Below are 27,338 nucleotides of genomic sequence, written 5' to 3'. Positions count from 1 at the left end.
TGGAGTGAGACGAAAGAACACATACGTAACAGAAAAGCATTTGCATTTATGCATTGTTGTGAGGCCAAAAATGTAATAATTCATCATCATTTGAAACTTCTATCTCTTCTTTTGAAACTACAGGAAATAAGAACACATATCCAGAAACCCTGCAATGTTTGCTGGACATGTGGAGCAAACATAAAAAGAGAAAAGTGGGTATATTTCTTAGTCAACATTATTAAATTTGGTGAAAATTCAGGAAAACTGGGGTTTGGAAGATTCATGGAACTGTTTGTACTGTTGCCTTATAATTAACGAAAATTAAGTTTTGGGTAACAACAATCAACTGTGCAAAAGTGATTTACGTGCGTTGAACAAAATTATATTAACAGTCAACTATGTCAAAGTGATTCATGCGAATTGAATAAAATTATGTTACTGTCATACTAGTAACTGGAATAACAGAAAAAAAAAGACGCCACTTACCCTATGAGCTGTCAATGAAACTTGTTGTTTCAGTGAACCAAATCCATTTCTTAGAATGTACTGTGAAACAGGACAAATAAATACCATTATTAGTCAGAAAATAAAATCAATATTCTCCATAAACTAATGTTAAAAGTACATAACTTACCTTGCTGGAAAGACCTAAGGGGTAGGCTGAGCAGAGGGACGAAACAGTTTTGAAGCAGTTCTTTGAAAGTGGTAACATTTTCACTGTGTGTCACCTCAAAATCAAAATTCAAAGCAATGCTGTTACTCTTTTCTGCTGAAAGAAAATCATAAAAAGGAAAAATATAGAATATTAGTCTTCTTCAATCAATAGCACAACAAAGCATTAAAATATGATGTTTTATCAGTGTCTCAAAGCAAAGCAGTTCTTCACAAAGAAAGTAATTGCTAAAGCAGTAGTCTGGGCAACAAACAATCAAGTAACATTCTTGCTATGCGTAAATAACCTCCTATCTCATCTCTCACTTTAGTCTAACCCTACGCAGGGGCATAGTGGCATCGTGTGATCAGAGCCTTGCTAATCTGTCTCCACAGAGCTCTGTCTTAGGCACGGTGACTTGCTGCAGCAAGCCCATCCTGGTCAAGCTCTTAATCTGGCTCATCCACAGTAATGGTGCGCATCCTCAAGGTCTTCAGCTGTTGACTTTTCCCTCTATCATTTATCTTTCCATTGACTTTTGCCAATGTGAGCAAATTTTTTTAACAAATTTTGGTTGAGAAGATGATCTAGAGCTCTCTCAGGATCGATTCACTACTTTGATGTGCTGTCCACGGAATTCGAAGTAATCTTTTATAGCACTACATTTCCACAGCATGAATCCTATGATGGTCCACCACCTTCATTATCCAAGTTCCTGCTGCATAGCTCATGATAGGGGAGGTTAGAGCCAGATGAGGGTGAGCTCTGTCCTGACAGTGATGCTACTGAGCGAGGTGGTGCAATGTGGTTAGCACAATGGACTCCCATTCGGGAGGAACACGGTTCATCTACATCTACATCTACATGACTACTCTGCAATTCACATTTAAGTGCTTGGCAGAGGGTTCATCGAACCACAATCATACTATCTCTCTACTATTCCACTCCCGAACAGCGAGCGGGAAAAACGAACACCTAAACCTTTCTGTTCGAGCTCTGATTTCTCTTATTTTATTTTGATGATCATTCCTACCTATGTAGGTTGGGCTCAACAAAATATTTTCGCATTCGGAAGAGAAAGTTGGTGACTGAAATTTCGTAAAAAGCTCTCGCCGCGACGAAAAACGTCTATGCTGTAATGACTTCCATCCCAACTCGTGTATCATATCTGCCACACTCTCTCCCCTATAACGCGATAATACAAAACGAGCTGCCCTTCTTTGCACCCTTTCGATGGCCTCCGTCAATCCCACCTGGTAAGGATCCCACACCGCGCAGCAATATTCTAACAGAGGACGAACGAGTGTAGTGTAAGCTGTCTCTTTAGTGGACTTGTTGCATCTTCTAAGTGTCCTGCCAATAATCCCACGTCCGGCCATCCTGATTCAGGTTTTCCGTGATTTCCCTAGATCACTCCAAGCAAATGGCGGGATGGTTCCTTTGAAAGGGCACGGCTGACTTCCTTCCCCATCCTTCCCTAATCCGAGCTTGTGCTCCGTCTCTTATGACCTCGTTGTTGACGGGCGTTAAACATCTATATCCTTCCACCATGAACCATGGACCTTGCCGTTGGTGGGGAGGCTTGCATGCCTCAGCGATACAGATAGGTGTGCCGTAGGTACAACCACAATGGAGGGGCTCTGTTGAGAGGCCAGACAAACGTGTTGTTCCTGAAGAGGGGCAGCAGCCTTTTCAGTAGTTGCAAGGGCAACAGTCTGGATGATTGACTGACCTGGCCTTGTAACAATAACCAAATCGGCCTTGCTGTGCTGGTACTGCGAACGGCTGGAAGCAAGGGGAAACTATGGCCGTAATTTTTTCCCAAGGGCATGCAGCTTTACTGTATGATTAAATGATGATGGCGTCCTTTTGGGTAAAATATTCCAGAGGTACAATAGTCCCCCATTCGGATCTCCGGGTGGGGACTATTCAAGAGGATGTCGTTATCAGGAGAAAGAAAACAGGCGTTCTATGGATCGGAGCGTGGAATGTCAGATCACTCAATCGGGCAGGTAGGTTAGAAAATTTAAAAAGGGAAATGGATAGGTTAAAGTTAGCTATAGTGGGAATTAGTGAAGTTCGGTGGCAGGATGAACAAGACTTCTGGTCAGGTGACTACAGGGTTATAAACACAAAATCAAATAGGGGTAATGCAGGAGTAGGTTTAATAATTAATTAAAAAATAGGAGTGCCGGTAAGCTACTACAAACAGCATAGTGAACATATTATTGTGGCCAAGATGGACACGAAGTCCATGCCTACTACAGTAGTACAAGGTTATATGCCAACTAGCTCTACAGATGACGAAGAAATTGAAGAAATGTATGATGAAATAAAAGAAATTATTCAGATAGTGAAGGGTGACGAAAATTTAATAGTCATGGGTGACTGGAATTCGGTAGTAGGAAAAGAGAGAGAAGGAAACGTAGTAGGTGGATATGGATTTGGGGAGAGAAATGAAAGAGGAAGCCGCCTGGTAGAATTTTGCACAGAGCACAACTTAATCATAGCTAACACTTGGTTTAAGAATCATGAAAGAAGGTTGTATACATGGAAGAACCCTGGAGATACTAAAAGGTATCAGATAGATTATATAATGGTAAGACAGAGATTTAGGAACCACGTTTTAGATTGTAAGACATTTCCAGGGGCAGATGTGGACTCTGACCACAATCTATTGGTTATGACCTGTAGAGTAAAACTGAAGAAACTGCAAAAACGTGGAAATTTAAGGAGATGGGACCTAGATAAACTGAAAGAACCAGAGATTGTACAGAGTTTCAGGGAGAGCATAAGGGAAAAATTGACAGGAATGGGGGAAAGAAATACAGTAGAAGAAGAATGGATAGCTTTGAGGGATGAAGTAGTGAAGGCAACAGCGGATCAAGTAGGTAAAAAGACAAGGGCTAGTAGAAATCCTTGGGTAACAGAAGAAATATTGAATTTAATTGATGAAAGAAGAAAATATAAAAATGCAGTAAATGAAGCAGGCAAAAAGGAATACAAACGTCTCAAAAATGAGATCGACAGGAAATGCAAAATGGCTAAGCAGGGATGGCTAGAGGACAAATGTAAGGATGTAGAGGTTTATATCACTAGGGGTAAGATAGATACTGCCTACAGGAAAATTAAAGAGACCTTTGGAGACAGGAGAGCCACTTGTATGAACGTCAGGGGCTCGGATGGAAGCCCAGTTCTAAGCAAAGAAGGGAAAGGAGAAAGGTGGAAGGAGTATATAGAGGGTCTATACAAGGGCGATGTACGTGAGGACAATATTATGGAAATGGAAGAGGATGTAGATGAAGATGAAATGGGAGGTACGATACTGCATGAAGAATTTGACAGAGCACTGAAAGACCTGAGTCGAAACAAAGCCTCCAGAGTAGACAACGTTCCATTGGAACTACTGACGGCCTTGGGAGAGCCAGTCCTGACAAAACTCTACCATCTGGTGGGCAAGATGTATGAAACAGGCGAAATACCCCCAGACTTCAAGAAGAATATAATAATTCCAATCCCAAAGAAAGCAGATGTTGACAGATTTGAAAATTACCGAACAATCAGTTTAATAAGCCACAGCTGCAAAATACTAACACAAATTCTTTACAGACGAATGGAAAAACTAGTAGAAGCCGACCTTGGGGAAGATCAGTTTGGATTCCGTAGAAATACTGGAACACATGAGGCAATACTGACCTTACGACTTATCTTAGAAGAAAGATTAAGGAAAGGCAAACCTACGTTTCTAGCATTTGTAGACTTAGAGAAAGCTTTTGACAATGTTGACTGGAATACTCTCTTTCAAATTCTAAAGGTGGCAGGGGTAAAATACAGGGAGCGAAAGGATATTTACAATTTGTACAGAAACCAGATGGCAGTTATAAGAGTTGAGGGGCATGAAAAGGAGGCAGTGGTTGGGAAGGGAGTGAGGCAGGGTTGTAGCCTCTCCCTGATGTTATTCAATCTGTATATTGAGCAAGCAGTAAAGGAAACAAAAGAAAAATTTGGAGTAGGTGTTAAAATCCATGGAGAAGAAATAAAAACTTTGAGGTTCGCCGATGACATTGTAATTCTGTCAGAGACAGCAAAGGACTTGGAAGAGCAGTTGAATGGAATGGACAGTGTCTTGAAAGGAGGATATAAGATGAACATCAACAAAAGCAAAACGAGGATAATGGAATGTAGTCTAATTAAGTCGGGTGATGCTGAGGGAATTAGATTAGGAAATGAGACACTTAAAGTAGTAAAGGAGTTTTGCTATTTGGGGAGCAAAATAACTGATGATGGTCGAAATAGAGAGGATATAAAATGTAGACTGGCAATGGCAAGGAAACCGTTTCTGAAGAAGAGAAATTTGTCAATATTGAGTATTGATTTAAGTGTGAGGAAGTCATTTCTGAAAGTATTTGTATGGAGTGTAGCCATGTATGGAAGTGAAACATGGACGATAAATAGTTTGGACAAGAAGAGATTAGAAGCTTTCGAAATGTGGTGCTACAGAAGAATGCTGAAGATCAGATGGGTAGATCACATAACTAATGAGGAAGTATTGAATAGGATTGGGAAGAAGAGAAGTTTGTGGCACAACTTGACCAGAAGAAGGAATCGGTTGGTAGAACATGTTCTGAGGCATCAAGGGATCACCAATTTACTATTGGAGGGCAGCGTGGAGGGTAAAAATCGTATAGGGAGACCAAGAGATGAATACACTAAGCAGATTCAGAAGGATGTAGGTTGCAGTATGTACTGGGAGATGAAGAGGCTTGCACAGGATAGAGTGGCATGGAGAGCTGCATCAAACCAGTCTCAGGACTGAAGACGACAACAACAACAACAACAACAACAACAACAACAACAACATCCTCCTCCCTTGACAGTGACAGAGGCATCCCTGTTGTGAGCAAGTTTTGCTGTTGAATTTCTCACAATCTCCAGTATCAGTGACAAGAGACCTTCAAACTGGCTGATGACCTCCTAACCAGCAATATCTGTTAAATCAGGCCTGTTGTCATTAGGACAATCTGCAATCATCACTTTGGTCTTTATATTGTTGATTTGAAGACCTTATTCTCTGCTTCATTTAGCCAACTTTCACATGACAGTTCTCAGTTCATGCTCATCTGTTGCAATTTTCAGAGTGTCACCCGCCTTCTTGAGACTGTTGACTTTTCTGACGCTGACAATAATGACACATTGTACCATTCTTCAAGAATATCTCTTATACTGTGCTCACTACATGCACTGAACAATAGTGGAGAGATAATACATCCTTGTCTTATGCCAGCATTAGTAGGAAAAATATATGAGGTGTTACCGATTCTTACCGTCACTATGTTCGAAAAGTACAGTTTCCGTATCAGGTATACTAGGTGTCTCGGCGTATCCACATCAATGAAGATAGTCCACAGCTTTGACTATTTCATCTTGTTGAAAGCTTTCTTGTAATCCATGAAACACATGAACATTTCAGTATTATACTTTCCTACCTTCTCTATGAGCTGACAGACATTTAGGATCTTCTCACGAGTTCCCTTGCAGGGAATAAATCCAGTTTGTTCAGCTGATAATTGTGGACGTAGGAAGGGCTTCAGCCTCTCATTCCATATAGTGAGCATCGTTTTACTGCACGGGAAATAAAGGCTACTGTTCTACAGTTTGTATACTCAATTGGAGAATCTTTCTTGAATTGTGGTATGAAAATGGAGAGGCACCATTGATCCAGTCAATTTGCAGACATCCAGATCTTTTGACATAACCTATGTGTGAGGCCCACACCCATGTTAGCCACGTTTTCTTAGGACTTCAGCACTAATTCCAATCTGGCCTGGTGCCCTCTGATTCTACAACTTTTACAGTGTCCGTTGTGCTCTGGTATCTTGACATTGGTTGTGCGTCTTCAGCAAACAGGTTGAGGCAGTATTCACTCCACACTTTAGCAATACCTTTGGCATCTGTTATGATATTCCCTTAGTTGTCTTTAATAACCTTAGTCCCGAGTGAAAACTCCCACACCCGTGCCAAGCGCTTCACCTTGTCATAGTTCTGAGCTGTGGTTCTCTGTTGCACTGAGTTTGAGCTGTACGGAAACTTGGTTAATTTGATCATTTTTGTCTTTCCTACAAGTATGTTTAATTTCATTATTCACTTTTTTCATAATTTGTTCTCATTGTCCTGGATCTATGACTGTAAGCCGGATGTTAAGTCACCTTTCAATCAAAGCCAAAGTTTCATTTAACATCTAGTGTTATCACTTCACCATCGTGTTCATCTTTGGGATTTTGTTTGTTACACCTGTGATCTATTTTCCTGTTCTTATTCAAGTTATGTTGCAATTTCTCTCTAGGTCAGGAAGTCCAATTCTTCAAAGTACTTCTTGGAATATAACTGGGTCAGCTGCTGCCAGCCTTTTCAACTTCATTTCCGCCACTGGTTTATTCAGCTTAATTCTGATGTAGGCCCACAGTAGATGGTGATCAGATCTGCATTTGACACTAGTTTTGTTTTCACTTTGCGGTAAGAGGTTCTCCATCTCTTATAAATAAGGATATAGTCAATTTAATTTTCATAATGTCCATCTGGGGAGGTCCACATAAAGAGACGATGTTGTTTGGTTTTTAAGCATGGTATCCATCATGGAGGAGTAGTTGTCCATTGTGAACTCTAGCTATCGATTTCCTCACTCACTGCGAATTTCATACTTCATTTTGTACCTCTTACCCTAAATCAATCCCAGTAGACCCACATTAACAGAAGGAATAGCAAATGAACTTTTCACAAATGTTATTGATTGGTTCATTGTAATTTTACAATTTCAGCGACATCTGCACTGTATATGATTGCTCGTTTTTGTTGTGAAATCACCAGAAAGTTAGTTTACTTTCACACATCCATTCACTATGTCATATGAAACAATATTTTGAGGTAATTCCACAAGTAAAACAAATAATTCTCATTGTACAGAAACCGGATAGTATCTGTTGTCTATCTTTGACCCTAATGTATGAAACCAATTAAAAATAGTAATAAATAAACTTATCTATTACTGTCAATGTATTAACACTCTCAACCAGTAGCACAAGCTTCCTACTGCAATACATTAATAAATGGAACACAACAAAAAGACTGTTTACATACACCATGAAATAATTAATGCGACAATGATGCACATTCTTATTTCCTGTATAGTAAAATTATGACAATTCTGAATGCAATTTGAATACTGGACATTTCAAACTTTGTGTGCATTTTTCATAGTGTCACTAACTTTTCATGTATGAAAATGCTACCTTTCTTATTGCTTATTTCATTTAATGCTATATACAGAATTGTAAGAATCATAGTTTAATTTCCAAAGTACACATCTGTCCCATGAATTCTCTAATTGCCTACTCAATTAAAGCTGTCAAACATTCACTCATATCTGACTCACAACGAAGAACACTAATACGTAGATACTGCAGCACATCTCCTTCGTGGCTAGAGCTGTGCTGTCCCTTTAATCCTTTAGTAACATTTAACTTGTCATTTACCACTTCAACCAATGCAATCTGAAAGTAATTACATTGGACATCACTATAAATAGTTACTCCACAGGCTTGATCAATTTGATATTCTGTAGATGTCGTTCACATATTGCCCTGACATATTTTAATTCAATAATGTCATATGGAATAATATTCCGGGGCAGATCATCTTTAAGAAAGGTCTTTATCGCTCACAAAAGTGCTGTAAGAATACATGTGGTGCTCACCTTCATCCTTCTTGTGGACATCTGCTTTCACAGTATATTTAGTCCCACATAATGTTTGTTGTAAATAAACCACTCCAGTTCAAAATGAACAATGATATAAAGTTAGAATAGCAGAGAGAAAAAGGACATTCATTTCTACACATTAAGGTTGACTTCTGCACAAAAATGGGTGCACACTGCTGTAACTAAAATTTTGTCCATTCACCTGGAGGTACAGAATGTCTGACAGACAGCAAAGTAAAATTTGAAAACAAACTGAAAATGTTTTGTAATGTGTAAAAATGTGGTGGGTAGGAATTACTAACTCACATCTGTATATTTAATAATAATAATAATAATAATAATAATAATAATGAAAAAAACATAATCTCGTAAAGTTTCAGTGTGTACCCATATTTACAAATTAATTTACAATTAGAATGTAAAATGACTCATTCCACAACATAATGATTTACTGTGCAAATTATAAATGGAACATCAAACTAAGTAATGATGCTTCATTTGTATACCACTTGTCTATTTGGCAGCAGTGTCAGACTTCCTAGTGAACTTTAAAGTAATCCACTTATATTTCTCAATAATATTTCCATTATGGGCACAAGTAACACAACTCATTTTAAAGCACTGAAGTTCAAAATTAATATTGTTTATGTGAAAGTGAAGTGCCATTTCTATTACCTTTTACAGGGGCAGACACTTTTTCGTGGTGACTTCCCATTCACAAATGCACACGATTTGTCTGTCAATGAGACCTTCCATACACAAGTCTGATAGACATCACTGTCTGGAAAATAAAGAAGACTCCCTCCAATAATGCACATGTTGACACTCTCTCTCCCCAGAGAGACCTTAGATCTATTTCCTACAGTATTTCATCACGTTTGCATTTCATAGATGGAGTCAATCCATACAAATACTACTGAGTATGTATTTCAAGCAGCACCCTCCATCGAAGTCTTGAGAGTTTTGCATTACCAAACCTCCAGCCTACATGATTATAATTGAGAATGCATGATGTTGTAGTAGTAGTAGGGTAGTGGCAGCACCATAATATTTTTATTAATCCTGGGATCAGTTTTACAAGGATTCTGGACATGCATGATATTACAGTTTAAGAACAAAAAACAAACTACATAGTCACATACCTATTTTGACAAGGATGAGATGGGTGAGGCTACGGCCTTATATTAGGAGCCACACTGGCAGCTGCCTGAAGTAATTTAGGAAGACCATGGAAAACTTAAATCAGGTTGGCTGGATTGGAACTAGACCCTCTATCCACTCAAATGCAGGCCCAGTTTGTTTAAAACTGATCAAACTATTTGGTTTATCCCTAGTGTACAACAGTGTCTTTTCATCATCTTTCAAAGAAATTACCTCATTACATAAAAAGCTAGTTCTATACTATCCATTCACTTGGAACACATTTTGTACATTATTTCATAATGTACTTTAACACTATGCACAATATCAGCTGTAACAAGTTTATTCCTTGGCAAAAAAAGGAATTTTGAGTTGTACATGCAATGCAGTCCACAAGCATGATACATTACCTGAATGTAGAGAGGGTAGCCGATTAAACACACATACTTGGGTTGCAGCAAGTGAAATGTCTACATCACAAAATTTCAGACACATGGCCGGCCGGACATTACGATTGTAGGCATGACATCAGGTGTTATGAAAACAATAGTTAAACAGTGTAGTCACTGTGTATGTAGTAATAGTTTTATATTTATTCTTTCTTAGTAAATGTAAGTTCGGTCTAGATCTTGTTCCATGGTGATGAGCATGAGCTGTAATTATCATGGTTAATTTTCATCTGTGTAACACACTGGTAAATGTATTAATATGGTGTAGTTAAAATCATTAATGTTCTGAGCAAATATATACAAAGAGCCTCATTACTATTTTTGTTGTTATCCTTACGGTTATTTTCTGTGCACTGAAGACTACGTTCTATTCCATGTATTTGTTTCTCAGAAAAGAATTCCTTTGCTAAGAAGTGACTATGCATAAAAATAGTTTTATCTGAAAAGCACTGGCAGTTACACACTTCTGACAGAGCTTTAAGGATATAAAATGATGACAACAATCCATTTGCAAATATCTTTTGGTACTCAGGCCATTTCAACATACAATAAATAATCATTCCTAGAAATTGTTTGTTATGTAGTCTATCAGTGTATCACCTACATTTATGTTACCAGTAATAGTTTTCCTCTTGAAACAGAAATTCATTTATTTGTTTTCTTTATGTTCAATGTAGCTTAACTGCATATTCACCAACTGTAAACTTTTTTAAAGGTTTCCTTTGCTTTCACTGAGAGTTCTCTCATTTTTTCTGCAACGATAATGCTGCTGTCACCAGTAACGTAAACTTTTCCTCCATGATTAAGACTCGAAAAAGTCCATGATACGAATCAGAAGCAGTAATGGCTAATATTATATCCCAGGAAACTACTATCTTAATGTGTTTTGGTTCTGACAGCAGTTCACTGGAGGTTTATTCTTGTACCCTATCTGTTATGCATGATCAGAACTAGTCGTTAGCTACAGCTATTACTCTTGATGGTTATAGCCTATTTAGCAGAATCTTGTGGTTAACACTATCAAAAGCCTTAAACAAATCTAATAATATATGCTTGGGAAACAGCCATCCTCATAAAGAGCACTTAGTATTGCTTTTGTAAATTCTACTATGGCAGATTCTGTACCTCTATTACAGGGCACTTAGAATTTATTAATCAACTCATTAATTTGTGTTTCACAACTGATTAATTTATTTTTCAGAATGATGACAACGCAGAATTTGGCCTGCAGTGTTTTCTTTCTTTTGCATTACCTTTAACAGAGGGCCAACTCTTGGCTGTTTTTAATACCCTAGAAAATTCCTTGATGCAAATGGTTCATTTATTATGTTTGTACGGCAGCTTGTATGCTCTACATCCACCATTTCAGCACACAGACAGATACTTCATCTACGCCTGCTGAGACCTGATGTTTCAGTTTTTGTACAGTTTTACTAACTGTGGTTGGTAATAACATTGTTGTAGAAAAGACATTTTCAATGTTTAACGCCAAAGCTAATGTTTATTTACTTGCTGCCTAGCTTCTAGCTTTGCTTATTTTCACAAGCCACCTATTACAGAGAACAAAATTTGTTATAGTCAATGTGGTTAATAAAGGTATCAGTGAATAAAATGGTTCATGTACTAACTACACTCCTGGAAATGGAAAAAAGAACACATTGACACCAGTCTGTCAGACCCACCATACTTGCTCCGGACACTGCGAGAGGGCTGTACAAGCAATGATCACACGCACGGCACAGCGGACACACCAGGAACCGCGGTGTTGGCCGTCGAATGGCGCTAGCTGCGCAGCATTTGTGAACTGCCGCCATCAGTGTCAGCCAGTTTGCCGTGGCATACAGAACTCCATCGCAGTCTTTAACAATTATAGCATGCCGCGACAGCGTGGACGTGAACCGTATGTGCAGTTGACGGACTTTGAGCGAGGGCGTTTAGTGGGCATGCAGGAGGCCGGGTGGACGCACCACCGAGTTGCTCAACACGTGGGGCGTGAGGTCTCCACAGTACATCGATGTTGTCACCAGTGGTCGGCGGAAGGTGCACGTGCCCGTCGACCTGGGACCGGACCGCAGCGACGCACAGATGCACGCCAAGACCGTAGGATCCTACGCAGTGCCGTAGGGGACCGCACTGCCACTTCCCAGCAAATTAGGGACACTGTTGCTCCTAGGGTATCGGCAAGGACCATTCGCAACCGTCTCCATGAAGCTGGGCTACGGTCCCGCACACCGTTAGGCCGTCTTCCGCTCACGCCCCAACACCATGCAGCCCGCCTCCAGTGGTGTCGCGACAGGTGAGAGTGGAGGGACGAATGGAGACGTGTCGTCTTCAGCGATGAAAGTCGCTTCTGCGTTGGTGTCAATGATGGTCGTATGCGTGTTTGGCGCCGTGCAGGTGAGCGCCACAATCAGGACTGCATACGACCGAGGCACACAGGGCCAACACCCGGCATCATGGTGTGTGGAGCGATCTCCTACACTGGCCGTACACCTCTGGTGATCGTCGAGGGGCCACTGAATAGTGCACGGTACATCCAAACCATCATCGAACCCATCGTTCTACCATTCCTAGACCGGCAAGGGAACTTGCTGTTCCAACAGGAAAATGCACGTCCGCATGTATCCCGTGTCACCCAACGTGCTCTAGAAGGTGTAAGTCAACTACCCTGGCCAGCAAGATCTCCGGATCTGTCCCCCATTGAGCATGTTTGGGACTGGATGAAGCGTCGTCTCACGCGGTCTGCACGTCCAGCACGAATGCTGGTCCAACTGAGGCGCCAGGTGGAAATGGCATGGCAAGCCGTTCCACAGGACTACATCCAGCATCTCTACGATCGTCTCCATGGGAGAATAGCAGCCTGCATTGCTGCGAAAGGTGGATATACACTGTACTAGTGCCGACATTGTGCATGCTCTGTTGCCTGTGTCTATGTGCCTGTGGTTCTGTCAGTGTGATCATGTGATGTATCTGACCCCAGGAATGTGTCAATAAAGTTTCCCCTTCCTGGGACAATGAATTCACGGTGTTCTTATTTCAATTTCCAGGAGTGTATTTTTGTACTTGTAATTAGGGAACGGTTGGTGTGGACAGCTCTACTTGTGTCACCACACTTAAATCTACCTAGTATTTATGTTAAAAGATGTCAAAGATGTATGTGGCTTGTTAAGACAGGCAAGGCCCCAAACTTATCAGTCAGTAAAAAAACAGTAACATTGGTGTCAAACATTAAAAATGTCACAAGAAGTTTGTATAAAAATGCCTTCAGTCACAATTTTCTTTCATTTATTAAATTACACAATGCATTTCAGACCTTGTGGGTTCAACTTCAGGGGCAAATAATCTAATACATAATTTACATCTGCTCTTTGAATGAAATGAAAAGTGTTTTCCTAATGTGAGAAATGAGACATTGAGTTTCATATTTTCGTGAATCAAGTGCGGAAATATGAAACAGGAGGAGGAAGGGGGGGGGGGGAGTTAAAAACTCAACAAACAAACAAAGAAAAATGTACGAATGCATGGTCTCACTGTGATATGAATTATTAAAACCTTCTCGGGCTTCCAGTCGCACCAGGAGGTTAAAACTCGTGAGCTTTCAACTGATCAGTCCTCTGCCATTGTCAAGTAGTTAATGACTGCCATGTTGCCATGGCCTCACAGTCATACAGACGCACTGTTGGCTGCGATGGCCCTGGTGCCCTCTTCTTTGCCAACTGTGGTAACATTTTCATCCAACACGCATTGCGACCGCTTCAACCTCGGGATGGTCGGGTCCCATGTTGTGCTGAGCTATAACATGAGTCCTTGTTGATGGTGTTTTCAGATATTTCTATATCTAGTACTTCTTTTACGATTGTTTGTGGTTGTTGTGGTCTTCAGTCCTGAGAATGGTTTGATGCAGCTCTCCATGCTACTCTATCCTGTACAAGCTTCTTCATCTCCCAGTACTTACTGCAACCTACATCCTTCTGAATCTGCTTAGTGTATTCATCTCTTGGTCTCCCTCTACGATTTTTACCCTCCACGCTGCCCTCCAATACGAAATTGGTGATCCCTTGATGCCTCAGAACATGCCCTACCAACCGGTCCCTTCTTCTGGTCAAGTTGTGCCACAAACTCCTCTTCTCCCCGATTCTATTCAATACCTCCTTATTAGTTATGTGATCTACCCATCTAATCTTCAGCATTCTTCTGTAGCACCACATTCTTCTTGTCCAAACTATTTATCATCCATGTTTCACTTCCATACATGGCTACACTCCATACAAATACTATCAGGAACAACTTCCTGACAGTTAAATCTTTACTCGATGTTAACAGATTCCTCTTCTTTCCTTGCCTTTGCCAGCCTACATTTTATATCCTCTCTACTTCGATCATCATCAGTTATTTTCCTCCCCAAATAGCAAAACTCCTTTACTACTTTAAGTGTCTCATTTCCTAATCTAATTCCCTCAGCATCACCTGACATAATTCAACTACATTCCATGATCTTTGTTGATGTTCATGTTATATCCTCCTTTCAAGACACTGTCCATTCCGTTCAACTGCTCTTCCAAGTCCATTGCTGTCTCTGACAGAATTACAGTGTCACCGGCAAACCTCAAAGTTTTTATTTCTCCTCCATGAATTTTAATACCTACTCTTAAATTTTCTTTTGTTTCCTTTACTGCTTGCTCAATATATAGATTGAATACAATCGGGGAGAGGTTACAACCCTGTCCCACTCCCTTCCCAACGACTGCTTCCCTTTCATGCCCCTTGACTCTCATAACTGCCATCTGGTTTCTGTACAAATTGTAAATAGCCTTTTGCTCCCTGTATTTTACCCCTGCCACCTACTATGTTTCTTCTCTCCCTTTTCCTACTGTCGAATTCCAGTCACCCATGACAATTAAATTTTCATCTCCCTTCACTATCTGAATAATTTCTTTTATTTCATCATACATTCCTTCAATTTCTTCGTCATCTGCAGAGCTAGTTGGCATATAAACTTGTACTACTGTAGTAAAGGCATGCTTCGTGTCTATCTTGGCCACAATAATGCGTTCACTATGCTGTTTGTAGTAGCTTACCCGCACTCCTAATTTTTTATTCATTATTAAACCTACTCCTGCATTACCCCTATTTGATTTTGTATTTATAACCCTGTATTCACCTGACCAAAAGTATTGTTCCTCCTGCCACCGAACTTCACTAATTACCACTATATCTAACTTTAACCTATCCATTTCCCTTTTTAAATTTTCTAACCTACCTGCCCGATTAAGAGATCTAACATTCCACGCTCCGATCCGTAAATGCCAGTTCTCTTTCTCCTGATAATGACATCCTCCTGAGTAGTCCCCATGCTTTTATGATGCAACCCACAATTTCTATGTCCTCATAATGACAGATGTTTCATTACATAGTACAGGTGTAAGCACTTCTTGTGTTCAGTCTGGCATTGATCCACATTGTGTAGTTTGGCAGACATAGTAGCAGCTGCACCAAAATAGCTACAATCACAGTCAGGTATCACAGGCTATTTCTTGTGCGACACACAGGAAAAACACCACCAAAGATATGAACAAGAAACTTGCAGTCTTGCCTTTCTGTGGCACAGTGTTGGGAAACATTAGCCGGCTCCTGAAGAAACACATCATCTCATCAGTGTTCAGGCCCCCAGCAAAAATGCCTAGTGTAGAAATAAAAATAATCTGAGAACACCTCCAACATGGATAGTGGTTTGCAGTTCAACACAGACCAAGACCAGGCCATCCCAATGTTGAAGTGAGCGTGATGGATGCAGGACAAAAACGTTATTGCAGTTGGCAAAGAGGAGGAAACCTGTGATGTCACAGCCGGCACTGCAGCTCTGTAACACTGAGGCCACAGCAACAAATTAGTCATTTACCACTTGACAATAGTGTGGGAGAGCTCGGTTGAAAGTTCATGGGTTTTCAACACTCAATGAGGCTGGAAGCCAGAGAAGACCTCAGTACAAAGAAGAACATTTTTAATGTTTTGAGGTCTACACATGTTAGTTTAGTCATTCTGTCATTGCGCAACTCATCACTCGGGGCACACATTTTTACCCTTGGCTTCAATGTGCATTGCATGTGCTGTGCAATACCCAATTTTTCAAAGTGGTTTAATCTGAAAGCTTTTGTGTCTTCCTTGAAACACATTTTGAAATTTCTGCCTGTTTTCCCTATATATTAGGCAGGACAACTGAGACATGTTACTTTATACCCTCCAATGCTGTTGAATTTATGGTTATCTGCTTTTATGTGGCTACTAGTAAGTGTGACGACTTCTTATTGGAGAATGTAACTATTACATTGGTTTTATTGAACAGCTTTACAATTTTTTGTGATATGACACCTAGGTATGGGATGCTGGGAAATATTTTCTCTTCTTTATTAGTGTGGCAATTTGTCGGCTTATTTTTGTGTATTTGTGTGTCCAAATTATCAATTGTTTTGGCCTTGCAGCCATTGTTTATTGCAATATTTTTTTATTGTCATTGAAGATTTACCATTGATTTCATGTATAAGTTTATGAAAAGGTATTCATAAATAATAAGACTTAAAAGCGGCTATAGCAACTTGAACAACTGGCTGGAGCAGAGCTGTTGTATTTTTAAGAGAATACTCAATCTCTACACTGCCAGATAATTGAGATAAACTAACTGGGTGCAGAGTGTTATCCATAATTAACATGCTTAAGGTATTGTCCTTCAAATACTGTTTTTACTTCCGCACATAAGTAATTTTTAAAGCAGTCTTCAAAGAGAATTTTAGCGTCCTGCCTTTTTTGTTGGATCTCCAAATGAGTGGTAATTCTTCAGTATATTAATTCTCACATGTTGATCAGACAAATCTAGCACCATGCCTCTGAATTGCTTCAATGTCTTCCTTTTAATCCGACCTGGTGGGGATCCCAAACACAACAGCAGGAGTCAAGAATGTGTCATACTAATGGTCTATACATTATCTCCTTTAGAGAGGAGTTACACTTTCTTAAAATTCTCCCAGTAAATCAAAGTCTACAATCTGCCTTACCCACTACGAGCCTTATGTACCCATTATATTTCATATCACAGTGCAACATTACACCTAGATATTTAATCATCAAGACTGTGTCAAGTGACACACCATCAATATCATATTCAAACTTTCTATGGTTGTTTTTACTACTTATTTGCTTTAACCTGCTTTTTCTACATTTAGAGCAAGCTGTCATTCATCACACCAAATGACAATTCTGTCCATGTCATCCGGAATCTCCCTACTGTCACACGATGACACTTTCCTGTACGCTATACTTTCATCAGCAATCACAAACTGTTGCTCAGCCTATTCATCAGGTCATTTATGTATACAAGCAACAAGGGCAGTCCTATCACCCTTCCCTCGGGCATTCCTGATTATAGCCATGTCCCTGATGAACACTTGCCATCCAGAACAATATACTGGGTTCATTGTTTAATAAGTCTTTGAGCCACTCACATATCTGAGAACCTACACTGTATGCTTAGACCTTTGTGAACAGTCTGCAGTGGGGCACTGTGGCAAAGACCTTTTGGCAATCTACAGTCTACAAGTATGGAATCTACCTGTTACTCATAATCCAGGATATTATGTGAGAAAAGGAGGCAAGCTGAATTTTGCCTTATAAGTCCGTGCTGATTTGTGCACAGTTGCTTTTCTGCCTCAAGGAAATTTATTATGTAGGGACTTGGAATATGCTCAACAATTCTGCAGTAAACCATTATTAAGGGTAGGTAACAGGTTTGAAAAAAATAAATAAATAAATAAATACTGTATTACAACTGTGTTGCAACTGCTTGAACAGAAAAATGAAATTACATTAGACACTAAGTATAGGCAAAACAAAACACGTACTTCACAAGAGGAGTTAAGTTTGGATGTAATTTAAGTTAAGAAAATACTTTTGTGCACATACAGCAGCATTATACTTAATGACAACTGAAACTTAACACTGGTGGATGGCTGTAGATGACCAAGGAAAGCAAGAATTATAGCACTAATCTCCAAATGAAAATATTAACTTTATAAAATAGCAGTAGATAAAGACTTTTACGCACTAAGGGATATACTGCAATTATTTAAGTGATTATTTGTTGCTGACATTAACACACAACTAAAGTATAGTACTTGAGTTTGTGAGAAGATTGTTGGTCTAAGTGAGGAAATATATGGTGTTACATATCACTCAGGAAATGTAATGTGCAACACTATGTTTGCCTTTTCAACAAATGACACTTACGCTGAATAAAATAATACATTACATTATTGTACAGGAGAGCAAGACTGCTGTGTGAATTTATTATTTATCTTGTCAATGGACAGCACATCTTCATGGTTGATCAGTGATCACAGTAACTTCGCAAGGTGAAGAACCTGTGTGGGTGTGATATTGACATTCCGTGTATCGCCGACTTCTGCTGGAGAAGGGCCATCCCATGATTAAGTGCCAAAACAGAACAATGACAAGTACAGACTATAAAGAGTTTTTCTTATCATCCCCAGTCTCCTCTGAGCCGGGGTTCTGGGTGCCTTCCGAACTCTACTGCTTTTCCTAAACCCCTTGCATTATTTTTCCTTGCCCTTCTTCCTTCCCCTTCAATCTTTCTGCCAGAAGGAGCCACTGGCTCCAAAGGCTTGCATACATGAAATCTTTCTTTTATAGGGGTGTTGTCCTGCCACTGCTTGGTAAGTAGATTTTTTAATCTATCCAATCACATTACACTATACAGATTTTGGAAGACAAATGATTACTGTACTATATTTACAATTATGATCTGTCACTTAGAACTTTTAGTTCACATTCTGAAGTATGACACTGTTGGTAGTGTTTTCCAAGAATAAAATATTTGTTACAGTAAGATTAATTTATCGAATTTGAAGTGTGTGTGTGTGTGTGTGTGTGTGTGTGTGTGTGTGTGTGTGTGTGTGTGTGTGTGTGTTCAGAAAGTAAGTTATGACTGAAATGACTGCCAATTGTTAATACAATGTTTTCCACTGATTAACATATTTCAAGCACATTTGAACCATATTTGACTACGTATTTGTCTCTGTTCACTGGTATGGCTTAATTGAAGACCAATGTCTTGTGTGATATCATTACGTCATCATGCTGATGATTGATCAAAGAGTGTTTCTTGTGGAGCATGTGTCCAGCAACGCAGACAAGTTTACCTCAGCATTAGAAGCTGCATTTGCAACAAAGTTCCCAGGAGTGAAGATGCCTAAACGCTGCAAGACACAATCCTGCAAAGCCCAAAGAAATCAGTTAGACAACTAGCTTAACAGGCCCATGTGTCCGTGGGTTCCGTTCAAAATATTCTACGTAAGTCACTGACCATGTACCTGTACAAAATCTTGGTCGTGTATGAACTGAGAGACACTCATCACTCAGTGCGTGTGAACTTTTGCAACTGGTTTCTGTCCTTCCTGTAGGACAATGGTGAGGAGATTCTTGACAACGTTTTTCAAGGGCGAGGCATGGTTTCACCTCTCCGGTTACGTGAATAGCCAGAATAGTCATGTGTGGACTTCGGAGAATCCATGTGAATTTAAGGTATCTGCACTGCATAATCAAAAGGTTTGTGTTTGGTGTGCTGTGACTCAAAAACACATCACTGTGGCCAATCTTACTTCAGGACATCATAAATGCAGAACGGCACTGCACCCGCATCCCGGAGCCCTTCCTAGGTAAACTGAATGAGGACAAAATTGAGAATGCCCGATTCTAAACGAATGGGGCGATTGCACATACTGCCCACAAGGCGGTGAACACTATAAAGGACCCCTTCGGTGACCACATCATCTCCCGAGGACTCTGGCCTCCACATTCACCCAACTTGGCTCCAAAGAATTACTTCCTATAGGGTATGTTGAAGGGAAAGGCCTATGAAGGCAATCCACACACCATACAAGAATTCCAAGCTGCGCACATCACATCGGAACATCACTCCCGATGTTCTGCTCAACGTCTTCAAGAACATGCAGAAATGTGTGCAACTGTGACTTCAAGTTCAAGTGGATCACTACCAGCCTCTCTCATAACTTCCATGATCTTAATACAGTAGGTTATGAACTGCATAGTTACTTAATGAACACCCTGAATATGAGACGTGTTGCTATATTATTTCAAAGACACTAGATGTGGTATTATGTAATTATTTCCCAGCATCTACTGCAGAATACAGTGACAAAGTTCGAAACTGATTTATCCACAGTCTACTAAGCATCTGATGAATAGTAGTAAATATTTTAGTAGTAACTGCTTGAAGCAAACTTCAACTGTGAAATATTAAGGGAACAGGGCACATAGCAAGAAAAATGATGGTAGTATGTAAAGAGTTCCCTTTCAGGAACAGAGCCTTCCATGTGTGTGTAACATCACTTATGCTGCTGATGGGTGTCTTTGTGCCCAAACACAATTGGAGTCCTCCACAGTACTGCGTCAGAAATATTAGACTAGTTGACTACAGTCCAATGGTAGAAAGAGGAATATTACTGGCTGTACTGTATTAAAATCCTTAATCCCAATAAATGGGGTTGCCTGTTGAGTGAATATGTACAGCTTCCATTACAACATAATTCACAAAGGACCGAAGTGAGGTTTGAACATTGGTCTTCCCACACAGCATGCAATTTTCTGTATCAAGATAATTCTCTGCTATGGCAGATTTATTTATGTATTATGTAATATGGCTGGCATTTATATAATACACTAGAATAGCAAAGAATCACATATCCAAATTGTTTTATTGAGATGTAACATTTTTGACTGGTCCTAGCAAGTTCCTCAATTTCTCAAATGGATGAGAGACATATTTCATGTCGTCTCTGAAATTATATAGGATTAAATATCTATCTGAACAACAGCACAAATTACGACAGATTGCCACTTACCACACAGAGAACACACACACACTTGAATGTATGTCATTAAATGTACCTGTCCATTGTTCAAAACTTCCTATAAGTTGTGAATAGTAATGTAGCCTAATTCATATTTTCATTACATCCAGAATTTTCCATTGTTTAAATACAAATCTGATATATGCTGTAATGAGTTCTATGCCAGTTGGGGCTGACCTATCATAATAACACTACAAACCATTACATACTTCTTAGTCTCAAATAGTTACTTGCAACTGATGTTCTACATAGTCAGATTGCTTTTGAACATGTGGGGCTGTCTCAGTGCCTTCATTCGTAACTTAAAGATTATTTTTTGATGCCCCATCAACAACATTATTAGAAATGGAGCACAAACTTGGGTTGGAAAAAATTGAGAAAGAAATCAGCCATGTACTTTCTGAGGAACCTTCCCAGCAGATGCCTTAAGTGATGTGAGGAAGCCACAAAAAACCTAAATCTCTATGGCAAGATGGATATTTGAACCAATAACGCCAGTATGCCAACTACTGCACCACCTTGTTCCATTGTTCCCAGTCACTGAAATACTGAAGCGACCTGTGGTGTTTGGACTGCAATATCTCCTGGGATTCCTCACTAATTTGGCAGTTTGACCTCAACTTACTCACATTGATTAGCCCAAATATTACTGCTAACATCTGCAGATAACAAGTATGTTAACTCTCCTGGCCAAACTCTCCCTGCCAAATCAACTTCAAGTCTCAAAAGTAGCTGCTAGTTTCCCACTACTGGTTTTTGTTAGCAATAATGGCAATCACTGCATCACCATAAATCATTATGTAGCCTAAGTAAACTGTGGCAAAAAGTCTGGAAAACAACTTCAGCATTCCTTGCACTAGTCTCTGTCACTACACAATTTAATAACAGTGTATTTCATTAATAAAATAAATAAGCTAAAATGATAATGCATAACTAACACAGTACTACTCTGAATGTCTCAAACAAATTCAATTTCATATAAGTGGTAGAAAAAATTTACGTACGTCTAGTATTACTGAAGTCAATAGCTGGTATACACTGGGACACATGAGCAGAGAGAACGGCGTGTGGCTGTATATTCATGCCAAGAACTTATGAAAGAGTGGTCTAGAATTGATAACCCTCCAGATATGTCAGGGCAAGGCAAAGTCATTATCTAATAATAAAAAAAAACTTTACAAGGCATTCACTTTCGGTATAGCACCTAGCACTTCTTTTGTTATACTGAAGGTGCGGGTTACAGTGACGCCACTGCGTCCACTTCTGTTATGTGTTTTGCAGTCAACACGTTCCACTGCTTACCGTTAATCATCATTTGCGGTCCGTCGCGTGTAAGAACTGAAGTACTCGGAATATCGTTTATTTCCGAATTACAATTTGTAAACCACTCACAAACACTGTGCTTACATTGTGTCCTACAGATAAGAGGTTGTCACGGGAGTTACCAATGATAAGTCGTTCAATCAAGAATTGGCCGATTGTATCGTAAAGGTAACATTTACAAATATCGTCGCAACAGTTACCAAATTGAAGAAAAAAAAGAAGAGTTCTTAATTACACCACAAAGTCTTAATCCCATTATATGACAAGCACGCGGCATGATGTTTATGCTAGAAAATCAAATCGATGATGCACTCATCTCACTACAGGAAAATATTCATTTATCGCCGCATTAGGTGGAGAGGAAGAAATTTTGCATTCGAAGGTGGAACACGCAATCCTACAGCAGAATGGAAACCGTTTCCTTATAATTCAAAGTATATATTTTATGCACCACCGAAAACGGCTGAAGTTACTTCATCACAAGCTAAATTATAAACAATTTTTCATTCGTGCATTCGTAAATAACAGTTCATTAAGCATGTCAGATGAAAGGAAATAATAGCTGCTGACACACCAACACAACTACCTGAAAAGGAAAATAATGAAACATTTGTTTATTGTAGGAGAATCACATTGCACTGACAACACAAACTACACACCTCTACAGTAAAGCGTTATCTAAAACTCATAGCACTTCCTTAAATCAAAGCGTCTTCTTACTGTGAGGAAACTCGACGCGACAAATCACAACGAAACACTAAATGTCAATGCATCACGTAACCACCACAACATCACGTAACCACCACAAACACTACCGCTACGGCACCTGCCAAAGATCACTGCTTCTACCTTGCTGTACCTTTGGACAAAGATAACAAATTGTTTTGATATACTCAAGGAGACAACGACAATAAACATAACATCGACGAAATCGTGCAAGGTTCATTGTGTGTTTGTGTTGCTTGCCAAGTAACTTAATATGAAATATTACGTTTTGTTTTTTGTTTGTTTATTTATTCACAATTCGTGTGGACTGCACGTAAAAGGTACCTGGAACACAAAAGAATATTTCAAATTCCTAGTGAAATATGGCATTCAGAAAACCGATATGCATAACCAAAGAGACACTTCAGGTTATATATTTGGGAACATTACTTCAAAAAATAATTTTTCTAACCCGGTGACGTTAGCTGTACTTGACAGAAACTACTTTTTAGAATATTATGGAAACAGATCAATTGAAAATAAAGATGTAGCTTGTACTAGGATGTTTAATAAAATTAATAAATCAGCCTTCGATTCTGTGTGCAATAACGACGGAAAGAATGATTTTCTCCGGAAAGTACCTTGTCCGGAAAACAGCTTGTGTAAAGATGAAGATGCACCGTGGAATGTCATAAAAGGAAATCAGCTGACGTTCGTTATAGAGGATCTCAAACAGCCAAGGTAGGCTTATGTATGGATTCATTCGTTATCCTTATAACCATTTCTTAGTAAATTAGACTGAACTATATTAGATTCAGTGCCATGGGCTGTATGTATACAACGTTCATCTGTTTCTTCCTGCTCTTTCATATCACAGTAATCCTTCAAATGACTAACACTCATTACAAAACTTTCTGCACTGCTAAAAGGTAAACAGACTGCATTAATTTCTCATGTAATCTGTAATTATGGCTGTCAATCTTACTGCTGATATGTGATATACACCATTAAGAAGCAGTAACTTATATGGAGTTTTATGTTGGCCTTAATTTGTCAATTCATTATCATTTGTTAAATTATCTTATTTATGTTGAATTTAATTACTTGGAAGCTGTTATAGGTAAGCAAGAAAGCCAATGTGCCACTTATAGAGCAAAAAGTATTGAATGCTGTTAGACTTGCCAAACTAAGTTTTAGGAAAATAGAAGTTACATGTGTTAATATTGCCAATGATAACTCAGTATTTGTGTTTATTCATTTTGTTTTTGGTGGTGGTGCTGGTTAGTGTTTAACGTCCCGTCGACAATGTGGTCATTAGAGACGGAGCGCAAGCTCGGGTTAGGGAAGGATTGGGAAGGAAATTGGCCGTGCCCTTTCAAAGGAACCATCCCGGCATTTGCCTGAAACGATTTAGGGAAATCACGGAAAACCTAAATCAGGATGGCCGGAGACGGGATTGAACCGTCATCCTCCTGAATGCGAGTCCAGTGTGCTACCCACTGCGCCGCCTCGCTCGGTATTTTGTTTTTATTTATCACTTGGCCCAGTCAATCTTTTTGGTACATTTTTTCGTACATCTAAACAGTGTTAATAGAGAATGTTCTTAATAACACTCTTCCATGAAATACATTTTCAGGGCTATTCTGTTCTTGGTAATCTGTTCCATGTACCTAGCCTTGATCCATGTGCCAACACATGCAGAATGCCTTTCAAACATACTTTTTAGTAGATGGCATATGGGCTTTGTGTCAGGCTGTGCTTCCCTGTGGTGTAAAAAACATGAGAAGTGGCTTTTGTTGGCTACAGTTGTACTAGTTAAAAACTTAATGTTGTATTTCTGTACTTGTGTTATCACAAATGAAAAATTATGCTTCATTATCAATGGCATTTGGAACAAGTACTTTCTTCCTGCTAAAATTTGTTAAAACTGACATTTTTGAAACTGTGGCTGTGCACAAAATACAAGCTGATTCTTGCAGAGAAGAAAACATCGACCAGCCACTGTTCATAACATAATTAGTGCCATTACTTGTTTCGAACTAACAGTTTCAAACCAACAGGTTCGTCTTCAAACAGCCGTTCATGTTTATATTACGTTTATTATTGTTTACAATAGTTATTGGGGAAAAAATACAGCCATCACCTGTTCAACAACAAATGTACTATAAATGTGAAAGGCCATCTGCAGATGAAACTTTCGGTTCAAAACCACCAACGGTACTATTTGTGTAAATAAATGACAGTGTTAACAGTGGCTGCTAATTTTTTCTTTTTCAGTTTCCGGGTATGGTATGTTCTTAATAAAATATTTATGCTCTTATTTGTTTAAACATAACTTTTTTGTGAGTTTCAGAATTTGGTGGCATCAGAACACCTCAGTATTTGTAGATACAAATCAGTTAGGTACAAATAGAGATACACTGTTTTTTTCCTTCTCATGCCAGATATCAGATTTGGCACTTAAAATGTTTTCCATGTCCACTCTTCATTTCATATACGACAATTCACAGGTAAAGCAATTAATAAATAATTACATTAGTTAGTTAGTGAGGCTACAAGTTCAACACAAACAAGTAATTAATAATATAACATAGGCGTAATATAAAGTGTCATAACACAAAATGATAATATAACTGGGCTAACAATATATGGTAAATCAGATTTACTTAATCCAGAAACAGAGCAAAAGAAGTGGTCAAATGTGAACTGTTCTACTTTCAAATAACTCACGCGAATGTGGCTGGATAACATTCTTTCAACAAGCATTTTTAAAACAAAACTGGCAGCTTTGCCTTTTATTTTTTTTTAAATGTGGAATTCCCCAAAAAATAATTCTGTATGTAAGTAGAGACTGCAGTGCCATGGTAATTTGTATTTTGAGTGAGACAGTTAACAGCATGCGTACTCAGCTTTTTATTTGGGTTTTTAAGGTGGATCTCCCACTTCAGATTCTTTTGTACACATATGCCTAAACATTTTGTGCCACCCTCATTTCAGACATTTCTCCCCTTGATTATGAAAACAGGATTTGCATTGTGAAGTTTTTTTATAGTGCAGAAGTTAAGTACCACAGTTTATTTTCAAAGTTTATGGTAAGTCTGTTGTGAAAAATCCTGCTAAACTTTGCAGTGCTGATGTCACAGTTCCCTGCAGATATCCTCTTTGTGTGATCAAATTAGAATATCAGTGTCATCTATAAAGTTATTTTTGCAGGCAAATCATTTACATACAGCAGAAGTAGGACAGGTCACAGAACTGACCGTTGAGGCACTTCACAATAGAATCTCCCCCACATTACTGCAATAATCAGAAGTTCTGTGTGTCTCTATATTTCATTTCTGTAATCTGTTGATGATCTCTGAGGTGTGGCTGTATCTATCCTTTAGACTTGTCTCTTGTTCTGTAATTACTTAATTTATACAAGAGATACAATACATAAAATACAGAAATATAGAAGCATCTGATTCCACCCGTCTGCTTTCACCCACGATGTCACAAATATGACAGAAACAACCATACACTACAGCTCTAATATGGTGCCTATGATGTCATTATGTAACCATGACCACAAACACGAAAATATATTGAGAAACCAACACACACACATTCTACAAAAAATCTAATGAATCTAACAGGACAAGTGTGGGAAATTGGGGTTTTTTGGGTGGGGACAAAGTAAATATAAACAAATATATCTAAAAACAAATATGGTGTCACTTACTAAACAAAAGTGATGGCAGGTCGATAGACACACGAACAAACACAAACATACACACAAAATTCAACATTCGCAACCAACGGTTGCTTCTTCAGGAAAGAGGGAAGGAGAGGGAAAGACGAAAGGATGTGGGTTTTAAGGGGAGGGCAAGGAGTCATTCCAATCCCGGGAGCGGAAAGACTTACCTTAGGGGGGAAAAGGACAGGTATACACTCGCACACACACACACATACCCATCCGCACATACACAGACACGAGCAGACATTTTTTAAATGTCAAAGATCATCAACAGATTACAGAAATGAAATATAGAGACACAGTAACACACAGAACTTCTGATTATTGCAGTAATGTGGAGGGAGATTCTATTGTGAAGTGCCTCAACGGTCAGTTCTGTGACCTGTACTACTTCTGCTGTATGTAAATGATTTGCCTGAAAAAATAACTTTATATATGTAACTGATATTCTAATTTGATCAAATAAACAAATTTAGACACACACCACCATACCACACCACACAAAATGACGAAAAAAAACGACAACACGAAACTCCCCAAATTCCTTTAAACACAATATCCTCTGGAATCGTACACTTCCCTTGACCTATATAGCCCAACAGCAGCTCCCGACCCCACAAATTTGAATTGAACACTTCCTTTGTCCTATACAGCTCAA

The 27,338-nt window shown here is 39.1% G+C and overlaps 2 protein-coding genes across 10 annotated transcripts in view; one reads left to right on the top strand and one right to left on the bottom strand.

The window, feature by feature from the left end:
- Window positions 1–23,100, bottom strand: part of LOC126332104 (cytochrome c oxidase assembly protein COX15 homolog) — a 95,277-nt gene extending 72,177 nt beyond the window's left edge. The window contains exons 1-4 of one of the 9 annotated variants that reach the window (XM_049996624.1): window positions 22,899–23,079; window positions 9,063–9,168; window positions 617–751; window positions 469–528 (exon numbers count right to left, since the gene is read on the bottom strand). In XM_049996624.1, coding sequence (XP_049852581.1) covers window positions 469–528; window positions 617–694 — 138 coding nt within the window. In that variant the 5' untranslated portion in view covers window positions 695–751; window positions 9,063–9,168; window positions 22,899–23,079. Of the gene's footprint in view, window positions 1–468; window positions 529–616; window positions 752–9,062; window positions 9,169–21,920; window positions 22,826–22,898 lie in introns of those variants that run through there. The other 8 variants (XM_049996606.1, XM_049996617.1, XM_049996637.1 and 5 more) reach the window with 8 other exon arrangements.
- Window positions 23,101–23,120: 20 nt separating this feature from the next.
- LOC126331946 (integral membrane protein GPR180) overlaps window positions 23,121–27,338 on the top strand; it is a 51,134-nt gene continuing 46,916 nt past the window's right edge. Inside the window, exon 1 of the mRNA XM_049996538.1 lies at window positions 23,121–23,685. Within this exon, the coding sequence (XP_049852495.1) occupies window positions 23,219–23,685 (467 nt within the window). The 5' untranslated portion in view covers window positions 23,121–23,218. The remainder of the gene's footprint in view (window positions 23,686–27,338) is intronic.

The sequence above is a fragment of the Schistocerca gregaria genome, chromosome 1, assembly GCF_023897955.1.
Source record: "Schistocerca gregaria isolate iqSchGreg1 chromosome 1, iqSchGreg1.2, whole genome shotgun sequence".
Classification (NCBI taxonomy): Eukaryota; Metazoa; Arthropoda; class Insecta; order Orthoptera; family Acrididae; genus Schistocerca; species Schistocerca gregaria.
This window is presented reverse-complemented; position numbering and strand designations above follow the sequence as displayed.